This window comes from Eurypyga helias, unplaced genomic scaffold (genome assembly GCF_000690775.1).
Source record: "Eurypyga helias isolate BGI_N326 unplaced genomic scaffold, ASM69077v1 scaffold48487, whole genome shotgun sequence".
Classification (NCBI taxonomy): domain Eukaryota; kingdom Metazoa; phylum Chordata; class Aves; order Eurypygiformes; family Eurypygidae; genus Eurypyga; species Eurypyga helias.
Window position 1 is genome coordinate 4,089 of NW_010260715.1, and position 18,261 is coordinate 22,349.

Below are 18,261 nucleotides of genomic sequence, written 5' to 3' on the forward strand. Positions count from 1 at the left end.
CAAAAGTCCTTGTGAGAGGAACTGAAGTAATTTTAATCAAACAAGGACGAGAACACACACACCTCTCCAGCTACGGAAAACAAAGTCATGTCAGTTGGAGCAGACCACTGAGAGGAGAAGGAAAACACAGTGATGTGAACACAGATGTTTTTGTTTGTGTTTCTTTCTTTGGTTTTTCAATTTCCATCTTCTTTTCCACCAAAAGTGATCCTGCTTTAGAAAAATCCAAATTGAACATGTAGTGCACCGCGTTTTGGTAACATCACTTGTATGTACAATGAAAGAAGCTCCCTGGGGCATCGCCCCTTCTCCGTAGCAAGCAGATCTTTATTAACTCCTGCCAAAGTACCTGGCAGAGAAATCAAACTGACCAATGGTGGGGACACACAAGTCTACTCCTTGTAGGGCACCAGCCCTTCCAAAAGCATCTGTAAAGCTGGGAGCTGCCAGTTTTCACCTTGCATAACTCTGGGGGTCTTTTTCTCACCCATATATTGGACAAGGGGCAGTTTCTGGGACTGTTGGTGATGGACAAGCTTGTACAAGGACAAAAACCTGCCCCATGTGCAGGACACGGTCCTTGTGCTGACTCCACCATACTGGGAGCTGTTGCTGCTCTCAGCACCTTACTGGAGGCAATGGGATATTTCTGGTTTTGGCTGCACAGTAGACATGCAGGTGGGAAATCTCAGTGGGAGGGAAATGGGAGGAATTTGCTTCAAACCACTGAACTCCTTGAACATTTAAAGAAAGAACCTGGAGGTTTTAGCATGTGCCTTGCTCTAAAGAAAAAAAAAAAAAAGGTATTCCTTTCTGGTTGTGTGTCCTGAGGAAATCACAGACCACCACAATTTTAGAGATGCTTAAATCTCCCCAGAGTGGGAAATACTTTTGACTGTCCTTTATAGTGGGGAAACTGAGGCATGGAAGTGTGAAGGGACTCATACCAAACCTTGCAGGGCCCCAATGACAAAATCCCTGGGGTGCCAAGAGCAGGCTTGGCCCATAACCCCTCTGGCACCCTCCCCCTGCCTGAGCATCCCCAGACCTCATACAGGGTGGGGCAAGTGGCTCCCAGGAGGTCAGGGCAAAACCCTTCACCTTACATGGACCTCTGTGCTCAGCTGCTCTCAGTGACCACATGAAACGGGGCAGTGGAGGTGGATGAGGGACTTGGTGGGACCTGGGAACCTCATGTGAGATAGTCTGTGGTCCCCGGCATGGGGAGGGAGGCTGCCGCTCCTCCAAGGCACTTAACCCAGCATGGGCATGATCTGGCCCCATCCCCTGTGTAAGAGCAAGGAGCAGCTTTGGCACTGAGCCTGCTTGCACGGGTAAAATTGGGGCAGGGAGGAGGGGAGCAAATCCACGGCATCTCCTCACGGTAGCTGCCTTTGGGGAGCTGAGCCACTGCTTTGCTGCAGCTCTCCCTCACCCTTCTACCCCCAAACAGGGGCACAGAGCCAACCTGAAGTCCAGGGGCTTTGCAAAGACCTGTAGACCTAGGTGGGGTGGGCTGGACCACAGGATTCACTAAACCTTGTGCCTCCCTTCAGACCAAGCTCCCTCAATGTGGCTGTTCAGAGCCCCTGGGTCTCATTCCCACCCCATTGCTCTGCCTCACATCCTCAGTGTCAAGACGAGAAATGACCAGGTCGGACCATGCAGCAGTTACAGGACCTCCTTGGGACCTGGCAAGGGGAAGGGCTCAAATAACCCCAGTGGTACAAAACCAAAGTCAGTGTCTGCATTCAGTTCAGGGCTCTCCATCCATCCCCCATCAACCCAGAGCGCTTTGGCCCCCACAGAGGGTTTTGGGCCTCCCTGAGCAGCATCCCAGCACGCAGTCACTGGAAGGCTGACACAGCTTCACAAGGAATTAGCCCCATAAGCTGTCCCAAAAATGTCCTGGTGTCCTGTCACCTCAAAGCAGTGACAAACTCGAGAGAGGCAGCAATGGGACATGGGGCATTGTGCCCAGGATGAAAGTAGGCAGGAAGGTTGCTGTAGCCTCTCCAGCCTCCTCTGGCTCCTTCTGCCACCCCAGCAAGTCATACCACAGCCAGGGAGTCAACAAAGCAGCATCTCAGCTGTCCTATCCTACAGCTCTGCCCCAGCAAGCAGGACAGAAGCTTCTGTAGGGTTTCCCATAGCTGCAGCAAGTTTGTGCGTCCTCTGCAAGACTGGTGGGTGCAGGCAGGACCCGGCTCCTGTGCTGTGCCATGTCAGGCGTCCTACACCACAGCTACACCAGCTCCCCCATCCCGTAGGGCAGCTCGCTCCTGGCTCAGACAGCCGTGGACTGTTTGATGCTGTGGAAGCTGACGCGAGTCGGGGAGGTGGGGATGGACATGGCCGGAGCCACACGGGCGCGGATGGAGTGCTTGTCCTGCCATCGGTGCCACCGCTTCCGTACAGCTGACCGGACCTGGGGGTGTGAGACAGAGGGGGGGATGTTTAGTCACCTCACAGCTTTCTGAAGTTGTCCAGAGGCACCAGCCATCCTCATCCTCAGTCTTTCAACGAAAAAATGGTACTGAAATCCTGCTCAGCTCCCTGAGGGCAGGGACGGACCTGGGAGCCCTTGTCACCTCTGAGGGCCTTGTTTCATGTGGTGCCAGTGAAATGCAGCCCTTGCAGCTGTGAAGAGAGATGAACTCAACTGATGGTACCTCTGAGCGCAAAATGGAAACAGGAGGGAGAAATAAATCTGGGCAGGGGCTCTGCAGGACAGCTGCCATCTCACATGCTGCATTGGATGCTGCAAGGGGCTGGTGTGAGCAACAGATGGGGAGGTTATATGGCTTGTCTGGTTCATGCTAGTGGCATTTCTTCAACATTAATTCTGCCCTGCAACAGCCTAAGTGGCAGGTAAATAGTGAATAAATGTCTTTTCATTGACTGCAGCATGGGATGGCCCTAGGAGACTGGCACACAGACAGCTGAGATGGGGTGGCTGGGTGAACACCGAAATCCCCAGCCAGCCCAGCTGCAATCCAGAGATGAAGGACCATGAATTGCATGGTGTGATATGCTCCTGGTTCACCAGCTATCCCTGGTCCAGTCCCTTTTCTTCCTGCGTCTAATATTTACAATTTGGTAATGAAGCAATCTTGTCTGTGACAAAGGTGCAGAAGAACTTGGGAGGAGGCAAACAAATGATCAGCCCCAGGATCGGCCTCTAATCTCACCTCCTTTGCTTTCAGCTGTCTGTTTTGGTTCAGAGCCCAGGAGATGTCTCCCATCCTTGTGCTGGGTACCCATGCATGTTTGGGGATCACACTGGGGAGGGATTTCCCAGGGATGGAGGGACCCTGGGCCTTCCTGCTGCACCAAATCACAGGTGCCCCCCAAAGCATCTGTTCTCAGAGGTAGATTTTACTCCTCCAAATGTGGAGACTGGCCACAGCCATTCCCACCTGGGCACAGCCTGTGACTGTGGATCTGCCTGGAGCCGGAGGTAATGCACTGACTATACGGCAAATGCCTTCAGCTGGGGCACCGGGTGCCAGCACCCTCTGAGTCCTGTGCAGGGCAGACCCTCGGGCTGAGGGTCTTGTGTCTGCTTGCAAGGAAGGATGCAGGCCCCCAACAAGCACCTCTAGCCCCTGGTGCTCACCTCGCTGTTCAAGAAGCAGTAGAAGACGGAGACAAAGAAGCCCTGGAAGGAGACAAGCAGCAGAGTCACTGCAGAGCAACCACCCCCAGGCTCAGGAGCTTTGGAGCAACCCTGGGATTTGGGGATGTCTGTTTTTGGGATGGGCAGAAGCAGGGTGAGGCATCAGCCACAGGACAGGCTCCTCCACATCCCTTGGTGGGGGGACTGGGATGGAAGCTAGTGCCAAGGACCATACCTGGAAGGACTCCAGAAAGGAATTGAAGTAGATGAAGACGATCCTGGAGATCTCATCCTCCCCTGGGTTGACAAAGAACAGCATGTAGGTGATTCCCAGCAAGGGCAGCAACACCAGCGTGGCCTTGACTGCTTTCCTGGAGAGAAAACATGGACTTGAGCTGCTGCTGTGCAGCCACGGGCACTGGGACTCTCCCTATCCCACTCCCAGCACCAGCATGGCAGGGACTGATCTGGACAAACCAGTAACTGAGGAGGATGGAGCAGAGTTGAACAGTTTCCCAATGCCATCCCTGAGTGAGAGGGGTGGTCTGAGCACTGGGCACCTTCTGTAGTTTCTCCATCCAGAAAAGGGCAGTGGATAGTGGAGGTCTGACGTTGAGCTGGCATGAAATGATTATTTGGCTGATCTAGGGCTCGATTAAAAAGACATTAGGAAGGGTGAAATAATTCACACCCTTCAGCATGGGTTTATGAAAAATGTACCTCAGCTAATTAATTTGATATCTTCTTGATGAGATTACAAGTGATGTTTCTGAAAAGTAATAGTGCTGATGCAAGAGAGTGCTGGAAGGATCGGGGCTTGGTGCCTCACTCATTTGGATTAGGGGACAAGAACAATGCCAAGTCAACATTTTTGCTTAAAGATCCTGTTAATGGACAGATTCCAACATTAGCTGAACACAGGAAAAGTCATCCCTGGCAGGTGTGGACTGGGCACAGACACTGGGCCTGGGACCTGTGCTGCATCGCTGACCTGGAGAGCCACAGCCACTGACACAAACTGGGAGATGGCACAGAGCAGCTGGAAACAATGGAGGAAATGAGCACCTTCAGGGAGCATGGGACAGCACATGGACCAGTGTGGCTTCCCCAGGGGGTGATGCAGCTATGGTAGTGGGGGAATCCATCAGGTTTTTACCAAAAGCCATTGACTAAGGTGAGCAGGAACCCTCAGGGCGGTCCCTTGCCTGGTTTAAGAAAGGCTACACAGTTTATAACCTACCGAACACTCCAAGTTTTCCCATCCGACAAAATGTTTCTGGGACGTGAAAACATTCTTCTGCCCAAAACCAAAAAACCTTCCCTGCCAAAAATCAGGAAAATACTGGAAAAACAAAAGTCTCTCAGAATTGCTGACTGAGGCCAACCAGCCTGTTTCAATAACCTTCATCTTTGCTCACCCCAAGCTGAATCGTTCCTCCCAGCTCAATACCTGGGGATGAGGAAAGATGGCATTTCCCAATGACAGCATCTGACTTTTTCCATTCTCAGCTGGAAAAGCCACCCTCCAAAACTGTTTCTCTTGACTCAGAACACAGTGAGATTCCCTGATTCCTGCCCAAAAAATGATCCAGAGAGAAGCACTGATGAAGATCAAGGTGTTGTCTCCTGTTCCAGGTACTCTGGAAAGCGGCTGTGACCGTGCACTTCCCAAGTTGTCTGCAATATATTCCACAGCCGGGAAGGGTTAAACCTTCCTGCCATGTGCTGCTGAGAGCTGCCTTCTCCTTTCAGCTTCATGGGGAGGTGTTTGGGGTGGCATCAATTAATTTCTCCTTTCTCGCCCTCTGCTTTGCTATCATGCGGCGATTTAATTCTCACCTCCATGCCAGGATTTGCAGCTCCGAGCCCAGCGAGCTGACCTGGTCCTACCGGAAAACGCTTTTGTGAAGAGACTCAGCTCCCAGCGCTCCCTTCAAAGGCAGATCCAGCTCTCCACACTCTCCAACACAAAGTTCTCCTTAGACGTGATTTTTGAACAACCCCAGGTGCAAAAACCATTTGAGGTGCTCCTAGATGTCTCTCCACACTCACATCCCCATGATACTTGGCTGTTGTTCCTATGCCCCTAATCAGTTTCTAGGTTTCTGCTTTCTGCAGGGTTGCTCACGCTCTTACCTGTACTGGATTGTCTCTGATGTGGTTGAAGCTCGGAGCTTCGTCATGAGGATTCGGACAATGTTGAATAGAAAGATGAAGTTGATCTGGAAGGAAGAGGGCACCTGGTTAGTGTCTGCTCCCCAGTGTTTCCTCAGCAGAGATAATGGGCCATGCCAGGGTAAATGGGAATGGTTCCTCTCAGTCTGATCTGTCACCTTCCATGCAGTGGAGCAGGACATCTGCATTTATAATTTTTAAATCATTTTAGCAATAACATTTAGGCATTTCTTCAAGGGAGTGGGGCAGCAGGGCACACCAGGAGATAAGTAAGGAAGGGCAAGTGTTAGAGAAAGGGCTGAAGGTGAAAAAGTTGGAGGAGGGGGAGGAATATAAGGCAGCCGAAGGGATTTTGGGAGAGTTGCTGTCATCACAGCAAGGAGCCGCTTGGCCAAACCGTTAACGAGGGCACGGGAAGATGGGCCTGGGAGCTGAGCACAATTGACACAAATTAGAAGTGGCCTGGCTACCTGATGGGCTGGGAAATGAGAAGCCAGCTCAATTATTCAGTGAGGCTGGTTGGTGCCTTTGATTAATCCTGCCTTGCGTTTTCTCAGCGTTGGGCAAGGGCAGAGGAGGTGCTGTGGGACCTTGTGCGTGGCTTCCCCCACAAACAAGTTGGATCCCTAACACTGCTGCCTGTGACATACCACCACTGCCCCTCTTTGTGCCCTCCAAAAAAGGGCAAAGCCTCAGCAAATTGTGTTCCTTATGACCCCTGGTTCGAGCATCACTGCTCAGCCAAGGGCAGGGAGCAAAGTGATATGGATCAGGGAACAGAGCTGAGGTCCCCAGGCTGCTGTGCATGCTTGGCAAAGCACCCACCTGCACCCAAAGAATGTCAGGACAGGGATGGAGGACTTAGTGATGCACGTGGGAGTCTGCTGCTGGCAGCATCCCTACCAGAGTGAGGACTCACGGCTCCCTTTCTAGCCCCTCCCAAGCCAGCATAATCCACGCACGCTATTCCTCGTTGTGGGTTAGGTGCCCAGTTTCGCTCAAGGTGCAGTTTGGGTGAGGGGAGCTGGGCTTGCAGGGCAAGCAGCCTTGCTGCTGTGGGGCAATACAGCGGGGCAATGCTGAAGGAGGGGCAAGACCCTGTCCAGGAACAGTCTTCTCCCACGCATGGATGGGAAGGACTCTGTATTTAGCAAGCGAAGCCGCTTTGCCCTTACCAGAAGCACCAGGATCATGGGACCTTGGTAAATGTAGTCGGTATAAACTCCTGCTCGTTTCCCAAACCAGCACCTGCAAGGCAAGGACAAGCAGTGTCAGGGACAAGCCTGCAGCGTGAGTGACCTGGACTTACTCATGTCCTCACACAATCTTTGTCAGTCACTCTCCATAGGGTGAAAGAACCACAATTTCAGCGGCCACTATTGCATGGGGACTTGTGGGGGTGTTTATGGACCCTGTACCGATGTGGGAACTGTTTACTGTAGGACAAGCAGGGTCAACCTGACATGCACACAGGTCCAGGTTGGCTCTGTCCCCAGCAAACCCTGCACGAGCTCACACAGGTGGCCCCATGTCCTGAGAGCACCTTGCTGGGTGTTAACTCAGTGCTGTGCCTGCGTGTGTAGCACAGGGCTGCTGAAGTCAAGGGGCAGAACTAGCACGGAAACCCAGGACAAGCTGCCGTTCATCTACAGAGGCTCCTTTTAACTCCACTTCCCACATGATGAACTCCCAGGTGCCTGTTAAGCCCTCCATTAGCAAGTCTCTGTGAAAATGGCTCAGATGGTGGTAGTTTATATCTCTGCTAGTAGATTAAATCCCAGCTCCGTTTAGCAAACATGTTGTAGGGGCTCTGGCTTAATCTTGCCTTTTCCCCCTTAAAAATCTCATTTGCCCTTTGAAGAGAAAAATGCGGCAGCAGGCGGCTGCAGGCAGGGCTCCTGTGGCAGAAAGCCTCCAGGTGGGATAAAAGAAAGAAGGGAAGAGCATTCTTTTTCTTCCTCCCACCCTTTCCATGTACCCTGCCTCGTGTCAGCCCCTCCAGGAAGGATCCATGCCTGCCACAGCCTCTGGCACAACTGACCTCCAGGGAATCAGAATAGAAAGGAGAATAGGGGATGAGAGTAATCAGGCTCACTTCTCGTTGTCGTAGTACAGCTTCCCAATGGCCCAGGCGACGATGATGGGAAAGGGGATACCTGCAGGTGAACACACAGATGAGTCCAGGGGTACAATTTTGCCACAAAATTATGCTGTAACAGGGATTTTCCACATAGGCTAAACCACCATGTGAGATGATATGGCCATGCAAATGGCCTCCTGCTCCTGGCAGCCTTTTTGCAGCTATTTGGGTGCAAGAAGAGCTGGAACAGAGGATGCAAGTGGGCATCACCCATCACTAAAACCCTGGGTACCCGGTGGGTGAAGGGGAAATCCTGGTGCTTACACCAGCCGATGCAGATGAACATCCACTTGCGGAGCTTGTCCGTGGAGTAGGTGAGCACGATGGCCGTGTGCAGGTAGCAGCCCTCGCCGAACATCCAGAAAAAGTTGGTGACGTGGAAGTAATTGTAGGCAGCAGTGACCAAGCGGCACCAGACCTGCCAAGGAGGAGACATGGAGGGTGAAGAGCAGAGCTCTGCGTTACAGTGGTGAAACTCATACACAAGCAACACACCCCGGCAGAGCAATTGAACCCATGTTTCTCATTAAGTCTGGGTTGTCTTCCAAGCACCAGGCAGCCCTATTTGGCCTCTCAAGCTGCTTTTCTGGCCTCATCTTTAGGATCCTCAAGCTCCCCATGCACCCCATGTGCTCAGGGCTAGGCTCATACTGGCTGCTCAACAGAGCTGCACCTACCACGTTGCTCTCATGCACCTCTGGGTTCATCGTGAGCTGCACCACAAACCACGTGGCGTTGCGTAGGATGAAGGCTGTTATCAGGTTCCAGTGGATGATGTTCCGCAGGCACCGGATGCTCCTGGAGAGGGAGGGACAAGGGACCATAAGAACATGGTGGGTGTCTGGGGGCTGGTCATGTGTAAACTGGGGTACAGGGCTATTTGTGGAGCTGAATGTCTTTATTGGATCCCAAGGGCGAGCTTCTAGGGCCATGCCCTGGGTGAGGCGGGCTTGATGAAGACCAAAAGGTGGAAGGCACCAAGATGGACCCCCTGCCTCCATAAAAAAAGCAGCAGGAGGAAAATAATCCTTAGATTATTAATAATAATTAATAATCCTGAGATAGGCATGATCCCTCCAGACTGGAGAGCAATGGCCATGGGGATGATATGGCAGAACGCAGGGGCTGGGTCTGTCCCCAGCCCCAGGGCTGTGGGGTGACCTCCTTGGGCTCGTCTCCCCAGCAGGACCATGGCAACAGGTTGGGTCACTCACCGCAGGCGCATGAAGAGGACGAAGGCCACGAGAAGGGCCCCCAGCGAGACACAGTGCCCCAGGTAGTTGATGATGACGGCGATGTGGTAGTGCAGCTTGCTCTTCTTCTGGTGAGGGGGAGATGGGGAGGGGATCAGCAGCAGCCCTGGGTACCACCACAAACCCACCTCCTCCACTAAGGTGCATCACCATCACCCCCAAGAGCTGCACCCCAAATTTGGGGCCCTTTTACATAAGGCAACTGGAGCCCATCTGGTGCAGGACAGGAGAGATGGGGCTGGAAGGGGACAGGGCTGGTTGGACGGGACTTTTGTAGACAGGAGGAGCACCAACCTGGCCCTGGAAAGGGCTCAGGCATTTCACATCCTATCCATACCAGGGCACCTCACGGTTGCTGCCGCTACAACACCCCAGCTCAGCACTGGGACATCCCCAACTCGTGTCTGGGGAAATCCTGCTGTAACTCAGCTGAGCTCCCTGACAACATGCCATCTGATGTCTCAGTTGCCCTGGGGCAGCTGAAAGGCTAGGATGAATTTGGGCAGAGGTGCAAGGGATCTCAGGAAGGTGTGAGTGATAATTAAATTAATTGATCACTCCTGCTGTGAGGCACTCACCCAACCTGTGAATTAGCAATTAACTGAGTGAGAAAACCATTCCTGGCAAGAGATATCAGCATCTTAAATACCAGAGGTGGTATCAACTGCAAATGAACAGCGTGTATCTCTTCTCCTCTGTTCTGAGGGGAGGCTTGACCTACTCAGGGGGCTGTAATTCTTGGTCCCCAGTTTTTTACTCCTTTCAGCTTCCCAAACATCTCCTTTCATTGCCAGTGGGGAGGGACAGGGTTTACAGTGAGTGCTTGTGTCAAGAGGGAGCTGGAGGAGGGTGATGGGGCTGGAGGGCATACTGAGCTGCATCCAGCAGCCCTGGGGCCAGGAGACCTCACACTGCAAATCCTCGTGGATTTTTAACAGGGAAGGAAACAGGCGTGGCTTTATTTTTGGCAGGGAATGAAAATGCATATCAAGAATGGGGTCATATATGCTGCCTGGCCAGGCCACAGCTCCCTTAGGCCGTTCCTGACCTGGATGCTGTTGCCCTTCAAAATTCCATTGTCTGTCCCTCACCCTCATACCAAGAGCCCCGCCAAGGGGGCTACTGGGGTCCTACCTCTTCGCTGAGGATCTCCTGGCACTGGGAATAGTTGACCCGTGCTGCCCAGCTCCCGTTAGCCAGGCATTCCCTGTAGCCATTATCTGAAAGAGAGGGTGCACATCGAAGGGTTAATGGTGTGTGGGGATGGGCATAACGATGTGACCTGATGACACTAATGCAGGGGTCGCTGACTTCAAGCCAGTGACATCCTTTGCTCTGAAGCCAGCTCAGATGCTGCCTTGGTTGCAATTGCAGAACCAAAATCCCTGGAATATGTCAGACCCCCTCAAGGGCTTTGGGTCTGCACCAGCTCTGCCCTTCGGCACTGGGAGACCCCGACACCTCCCACCACTGAGATGCAGTGGGAACAGCACAAGTTCAGGTCTCCTGTTCCCCTCCTCTATGCTGTTTGCTTGAGCAATCACGTGCCATCCTGCAAGCACTGCTGCAACGGCACCGTGAAGTTTTCACTTCGCTCCCTGCATTAGGAGCTTTTTTTGCCTCCCAGCAAGGATGGCGAGCAGCAAGGCTAATTGGGAAGGAACGGCTGGAACAGCCCCAGAGCAACCTCTGATCAGCGCCAGCAGCGGGGTGATGCCATCACTGGAATGGTACTGGGCTTCTGTTATTAGCAGGAGAGGGCTTATCATCATCAGGGCGATGGAATGGGACAGGGATGGGAATGGCTTTTAGGCAGGCACAATTATGGATTAATGCAAAGAGACTCCTGCAACGGCATGAGAAGCACCACAAAGCGGGAGCCGTATGCATGCGATCTTCCACTGCTTCCAGAAACTTGTGGGATGGAAAAATCAATGTTTTCTGCAGGCAGCAAGATGTTGCTTTTATCAAAAGCAGCACTTGGTGGTCAGAAACTCAACCGTGTGCTAGGAATGGCTTTGGGCAATTTTCAAGTGCCTTCACTTCATCCCCGGTCCCAGCACATCATTGGCAGTGACAATGCAGTCAGCCACGCCGGGAAAGGATGAGCTGCAAGGTCCCGCAGTCCTTGCTCAGCTGGGGGTTGCAAACCTCCGTGCCACCTCCCGCAGCTCAGCAGGCTCACTCCTCCTCCCCTGTCCCCAAGATGGGGACATCAGCTCTCTCCCCCTTCACAGAGAGCATGTCCAGGACCTGCTTATAAAGCTGGTGCTGTGAAATCACCCTCCCTGAAATTTAGGATATGAGGGATTTTTTCTCTTTTGGTTGATGGATCCCACAGAGCTCCTCCCGAGCTCTGTATCCAGAGATGCATTGTCACTTGAGCCCTCCCGGCCCCTGATGCACGTGGCTCTCTGAACTCCCCCATTCCTCGTCCACCATGTCCCCACCAGTGCAGCTCATCTTACTCGTGGTGTTGTACCGCACACCATAGAAATATTCGGGGCAGGGGCGAGCCACCAGCTGTCCCACCGCACTCCGGGGCCAACACGTGCCGATCAGGTCTACCGAGGCGTTGCACTGGGGACCTGCAGGGAAGAAGGGTAAAGGGTTAGTGGAGGTCTGTGGGACACTGCAGGCCATCTCCAGGCTGTTGAAGGGGGAAGGTTGTCCCGGAGAGCTGGGGCTGCAGTCCTGGCTGAGCTGACGGGTATCTGCCAGATCAGCCCCCGGAAGACCTTCATGGCAGACACGAAGGGGGTCTGTGCCAAGACTCCACAAGGGCTGGGTGATCCATCCTGGTCATGACTGTTGCCTCTCTGAGCACCTGTGTTAAGCCCAGTTCTGGCACAAACCTGGTTTTCTGGCCTGGCTTCCCAAATCAGCTTGGGGTTCCCTGTCTTCTAGCCTTGCTCTTTCAGCATAACTTCAGCATCCAGCCCCACAACAGCCGTCAGAAAGCCAAATTTTCTCTTTTCCAGCAGTGACTCCAGCCTGGTGCTGGTGGTACACTCCTCAGAGCCCCTCCAACCCCCTCACACCTCCTGGCTGCAAGATCTCCTTCCTAGCTCTCCCCTGTTGGTCTCTTCCAGCCTTTCCCAGGAAGAAAACTCCTAGTCTGCTGCTGCTATTTCAGATTTCAAGCAGGATTTGTGTGTTTTTCCCAGCTATACAAGTGTGTTAACGTAGGCATTAGGTAGGCCAGATTGCAGGCTTTTTTATGTATAATTTGTGTATATTTAGAACAACATGTACTGGAGCTAAATATGTCTTAGCTACATCTCAAAGTGAGGTAGGAAGCACAATGGGTGTAATATCCTATAATACAATCCTTGGCAGGCAGCAGATGGATGGCAGCAGACCCTGGAAGGGGCAGAGTTCAGTGCAAAACACTCCTGGGTACCAAAGATGCTTGTGCTGTCGGTGCAGAGACAGGCACTGCCATTTCCTATGACAAACCACCCCAATTCACAGCTCTCTGGGTGCAAGAACACAGCATTTCCTCTCCACCCAGACTGGTTGTTACTTGAATGCCTTTCCTGAAACGTCCAATGAATAGAGCTGGCTAAAGAGTGACTGAACAAAAAAGCAAAATACTGTGTCATTAATATGATGAAGGTTTTCATGAGGGAATATTTGCTTTCATTGATTATCTGAAAAATCAGGTCCTTGGTTTCTTGGGATGTTCTTGAAGCAAATCTTCCGTACAAAGAAAAGGAGGGGTTTCTTTAAACATCTTTGTGAGGGAAACAACTTCTAAGCACGTGAGCTGGGGAAGCATCAGGGTGTGGTGAGCATTACCTTCTGCCTTCCATAGCTTGTAGGGAGAAATTAATTTTAACAATGACCTTTGCTTTTAGCTTTGGTAATGTGTATGGTTGCTGTGGCAACCTCCATTTTAAGTTAACTGTTTTAAGCATGTATTTCTTAGGAAACAAGGTGCATTTAATCATGTGTAGCATGCGTGTCCATGCTCATCTGCATCCACTAGCATTTGTTGAGCTCCTTAGTTGTTTTGACCCAAATTTGACAGATAAATAGAAGGTCACAGAAAATGAAGTCCCTATTTAAAATTTTATGATAATATTCATCCAGGTGGAGAAAAAACAACCAGTAATTGCCTCAACTAAGGACAAAGTTAAATTGCAAGCGCTCTCCCTGTTAGCCACCTGTGAATCCATCCAGATGAGAAGCTGTGTGAATACCTGGAATAGCAAAAACTTCACCAGGAATTACCCAGCACAGAAAAATGGGGCCTGGGCAGTGCTAATGCCTAGAGCAGCTCACGCAGTTGTCAAAAATCCTCCCTGTGACCGGTGGGGCTGAGCACAAACTGCATTTTCTCCCCATCCTCAGATGCCTCAGTTTCCCTCCTGCACCCCCAGGGCTGTAGTGGGGCACAGATGCAGACTGCTCAGGGAGGACAAGCAAGACGTCTCAGTAATAAAAAGTCAGCAGAGCCAAACAGCAGCAGCAACAGTACTGTCCCTCAGTAAAACAAAACCACAGCAATGGCATTAATAACCAAACCCAAGATAGATTCATGGACATGATGTGGTCAGACAAAGGTGGCATCATTCTGTTATACCTCTGCTGAAGTCTGGTTTTAATAGTCTGGTTTTAATATCTCCACATTGCTCCAAGGCACGTGATTTAATGCTGCTTAAAGTGCTACAGACACCTACCAGGTGACAAACCGAGTGTGTGGGTCTTGGGGTCCCACCACGGCAGGGATGCAGGGTGAAGGTGGAGCAGCATCACCAGGAGTTCATCCCATGGGTCAGGGTTGTGGTGTGGAGTGATGGGGGCTGCAGTTGGGTGAGTAGAGGTCAGGCTCAGCCAGGCTGTGGGAAGCTTCTGAGACTTCACCCTGTGCATGGCAGGCTTCACTGCTGCAGGCAGCATTTTGAGGTCTGTCCCACCAGTTTTTAATCTAGTGGGTGGCTGTAAGATTTTTCCTGGGTTTACACTGAGAAATGCTTGATGAAGAAAACCTACAGAAAGGTCTCTCCAGCATATAGGGAAGAAAAAAAAATCTCCTGCTGGGGAAGGGTTAAGTAAAAGAGCGAAGACGAAGAGTGCCGTGAGGGCTGCAACTTCGACGTCTGCTCCAGCTGCTCCCCAGCGGCACGTGGCTCCCAATGCCAAGAGCACTGTTTAGCATGGAAATTATATGTATCAGTGCTAAATGCTTCCATATCTGCTTTGTGGCCCATCCGTATTTGCAGGGGGATTAGTTTCCCAGGTTCTGCAGACGTCTGCTCCAGCCTTCTCAGCACGGTTGGCTACGCAGACAGTTTTGGTCTTCGCAGCTTTACAGCAAGAAAGGTCAATGAATTTCCTACCTGCTCCCAGTCACCTTAATTTGGCTTCCTCCTACACAGAAACATGGCATTTGGGGTAGGAAGGAGCTGGTCCTGCGTTGAGATGGGGAATGTGGCAGAGGGAAAGTCACTAAAATCCCGCCTCACCCTATTTGCTTTGGGTTATGCTGCTTTGACGCAATATGAAGCATTTCCTTTCTTCTGAAGGAAAAAAAAGCTGCTGTTCAGGGACTTACACTGAGACAACTATATCACAATAAGTGTCTCGGGATAACTATAGCAATATCCCTCCTGTTTATACAAAACATCCTTCTCCAGCCCGCTTACACCACTTGCAGAGGCCCTTGGGATGGCTCCAAGCTAAAGCCACGCAGCCGTGTGAAGCCCGGCAGGGTAAAGCTCTCCAGTCCCAGCTAATCTGCCAAAAGATTTTGAGCAAATTTAAAGAGGATGGAGCATGTTTATCCTGGGCCAGTCCCACCAGACGTGTGTCCACAGTGCTTTTGAGTTGATGCCAGGAGGACTGAAGGGCTGTTGTACCCTGAAACCATTGCTAGGATGGTGTGAAGAGGATGAAAGCAAAGCTCGTGCTGATGTTACAGTGTTGGTAAACATGTTCTTGTCTCACGCTGGGCAAAGCTGTGCCCCAGTGCAGCATCCCAGCTTGCTGCTGTGCCCCCAGTGACAGTACAGCTGCTCCAAGGGCAAAGCCTCACTCCCCTTGTGCAATGCCAAGGGGCCAGGGGAGATGGTGGACATCTGAATCACAGGCACATTCCTGTAGTTGGGAGTGATGCGGTTATTTATCTAAGGTGTCCCAGGAGGCTGAAAGGCGTTAGCTCATATCTCTACCTGTCCTGAGCTGTTACTCAACCACAATTATCTGTCCATCCTGGATGCCCTCAGTGACTGTGTTGCTGCTGCTGCCTCTTGATCAGGCTGAATCCTCTGGCTCCTTGAGGGTGTCCCTGCTGCAGCATTTGCATTTGGTAATCAGGGCTTCATTTCCACATCTCATCAAAATATACATGCTTCAGTCAGTGCACGAAAGGTCGCTTGTCCCTCCCAGGCAGCTCCACCACAGCAGTGGAGCAGAAGGAGCTATTTCACACCTTAAGGCCCCAAAGTAAGGGCCTCTGGGGCATGCTCTTACTTCAAGGTATTGGTGTGCCAAGAAGGAGTGGCTTGATCCCAGCTGCAGAGCTACTCATGTGCTAAATGAGTAGCTATCGAGTCCAGAGGAGGGCCATGAAGATGATCAGAGGGCTGGAGCACCTCTCCTATGGGGACAGGGTGAGAGAATTGGGCTTGTTCAGCCTGGAGAAGAGAAGGCTCCGGGGAGACCTTATAGCACCTTCCAGTATCTGAAGGGGCTACAAGGAAGCTGGGGGGACTTTTTACAAGGGCAGGGGGAGACAGGACAAGGGGTAACAGGTTTAAATTGAAAGTGGGGAGGTTTAGATTAGATATCAGGAAGGAATTCTTCCCGCAGAGGGGGGGGAGGCACTGGAACAGGTTCCCAGAGAAGCTGTGGATGCCCCATCCCTGGAAGTGGCCAAGGCCAGGCTGGATGAGGCTTGGAGCAACCTGGTCTAGGGGAAGGTGTCCCTGCCCATGGCAGGGGGGTTGGAACTGGATGATCTTTAAGGTCCCTTCCAAACCAAACCATTCTATGGTTCTATGATTCTAAATCCTTGAGTAACACCTTGAGGCATTGAGGGAAATGGCACTGAGGGACAATTTATGTTAACACAGGGTTGAAACCGCGGTGGTGGAGCTGCTTGCCTTCCCTCTGAATCATGGCTGGGTATTCAATATGGCTCTAATTGTCTCAAAATACTTAGATCCTTGCTCACACCCTACCTCCAACACTGCTTTTGGTGGCATTGGTTGTTTCTATTTATCTCTGTAAGAGTCCAGTTCTTAATAAAAATGCAGCAATCCTCCCAAGCATTCAAATTCCATGATCCTTAATGTAAAATAATTACACAGGCTAATTAAGCATTATGATAGCAAAATGTCCTTGTAATGAATTTTCAGCTTGTTGCTATTCACCATCTTTGACTCTCCCCTTGGGTCTTTGCTGCTGTTCTGGAGAGGAATAAACAAGAGGCATCAAACTCAGCTTCTGCCATTGGTATTTGATGCATCTGGTCAACATTGTTGCTTAAGACTGATCAATGTACAGCTTCTATGGAGCACAGAATATTATATATTTACTGAATATATAATATTCACGGTGGGTTTGGGGCATATTTTGTTCTACTGATATGACCCAGAGAGTGCTTGGAGTTGTATTATTAGCAAGGGTAGCAGCAAGTGGTTTATTCCCTACTGTTGGCTGGGCTTTGCTGGTGGGTATAAGCAGCACAATCCCTCGCTGACAGTGTTTTCCTAGCAAAGACTTGTAGTATGGCTACAACTGAACAGAGTAGCTGGCAACGATTTTACTGCAGGCAGTCCAAAGCACAGCTTAACTGCCGTAGCTGCCGCTCACGCCGAGATGTGCCGGGACACTGTTTCCTACCAGAAACCTCATCACTACCTTCCCTGCTCCACTACAATAAAATCTATGAATACAAGCATGTTTCTATTGACATCCTTGTTTACTAGATGATGGAGCAGAATGGCTTTATCGATACTAGTATACACTTAAACTACTATGATTTTCCATAAAGGTGAGTTCACATTGTTTGGTTCCCAAACCTGACCCAGTATCACTGCTCTTCCCTTGGTGCTAAGTCCCTGCCAGGGCTCATTGATGCCTCTTTGGCCTTTGCTCAGCTTCTTTAGTAGTTTTTATGCCTTGGTGGGAGAGATGCCAACGAGGCTGAAAGGAGAAGAGGTGCTGATGTTGTTAATTTGACCTTTATTAATTTAAATTCCAGTCTCTCCCCAGGGGAGTCAGTGAGAGAATGGAACAGCAGCAGCACGAGAAGGGACTGCTGGAGCAGTGTCAGCGCTCTGGGGAGCCGAGCTGAAGCGGTCGGAAAGTCTCTTGGTCAAACTGTCACCCGCTGTGAAACGTGTTTCCAAACCTGTCTGATGAAGTGCCCGCAAAGGAAACGCTCTCATCACTCTCTGCTCTCCTGTGCTTCTCAGCCACAGGCTTTTGCTATATCTGGACCAACTTGATTTGCTTTATTTAAATGCAAAGCTACGGTCTCTTCACCTCCTTGAAAACAACTCCAGTTGAAGAAAAATAAAAGACATTTCTATTCAGTTCTGCCTAGCCTTGGTGTCATTTTCCTTTTTTAGGTGAACTTGCAGTGGCAGGAAACATTTATTTCCTGGGAATAAATCAGCTGTGCCTCCCCCCCCCCAGCCCCAGTACTGAGTGCACACACAGAGAACTGAGAATAACAATTTATTGTGATAAGGGTTTAACAGCTTAAAGGACTGAATGGTGCAGCCAGGACCAGCCGGGGCTATTAGCAATTGGGTGCCAACTCCTTGGGCTGGTCCAAGCTTGAACAGCTAAACTACCTGTGAATGTTCCGAGCTTGCTCCGCTCGAGTGCTTTGTGCTGGGCTGCTCTGGAAAAGCCTCATCTATTAATTAAGAAGAGGCTTTCCCATCTGCTCAGATTCCCCCTTCCTTCCCCAGGGAGGTGCCACGATGGGAAGCATCCCACAGCTGCAGGGGGATGCTTTGCCCCAATGGGTGAAATGACCTTGCCACTCCCCAACGGGCTTTGTGGCAGAGTGAGGCCAGAAGCAGCTGCACACAGACCCCCGGGAGCTGAAATCA

At 51.2% G+C, this 18,261-nt stretch overlaps 1 protein-coding gene across 2 annotated transcripts in view; it reads right to left on the reverse strand.

The window, feature by feature from the left end:
- Window positions 1-2,263: 2,263 nt before the first annotated feature.
- LOC104512215 (corticotropin-releasing factor receptor 1) overlaps window positions 2,264-18,261 on the reverse strand; it is a 23,087-nt gene continuing 7,089 nt past the window's right edge. For both annotated transcript variants that reach the window (XM_010155108.1, XM_010155109.1), the window contains 11 exons: window positions 11,656-11,775; window positions 10,322-10,407; window positions 9,149-9,255; window positions 8,612-8,732; window positions 8,199-8,352; window positions 7,890-7,950; window positions 6,970-7,042; window positions 5,756-5,841; window positions 3,855-3,990; window positions 3,620-3,661; window positions 2,264-2,428 (listed from right to left, as the gene is read on the reverse strand). In XM_010155108.1, coding sequence (XP_010153410.1) covers window positions 2,288-2,428; window positions 3,620-3,661; window positions 3,855-3,990; window positions 5,756-5,841; window positions 6,970-7,042; window positions 7,890-7,950; window positions 8,199-8,352; window positions 8,612-8,732; window positions 9,149-9,255; window positions 10,322-10,407; window positions 11,656-11,775 — 1,127 coding nt within the window. In that variant the 3' untranslated portion in view covers window positions 2,264-2,287. The remainder of the gene's footprint in view (window positions 2,429-3,619; window positions 3,662-3,854; window positions 3,991-5,755; window positions 5,842-6,969; window positions 7,043-7,889; window positions 7,951-8,198; window positions 8,353-8,611; window positions 8,733-9,148; window positions 9,256-10,321; window positions 10,408-11,655; window positions 11,776-18,261) is intronic.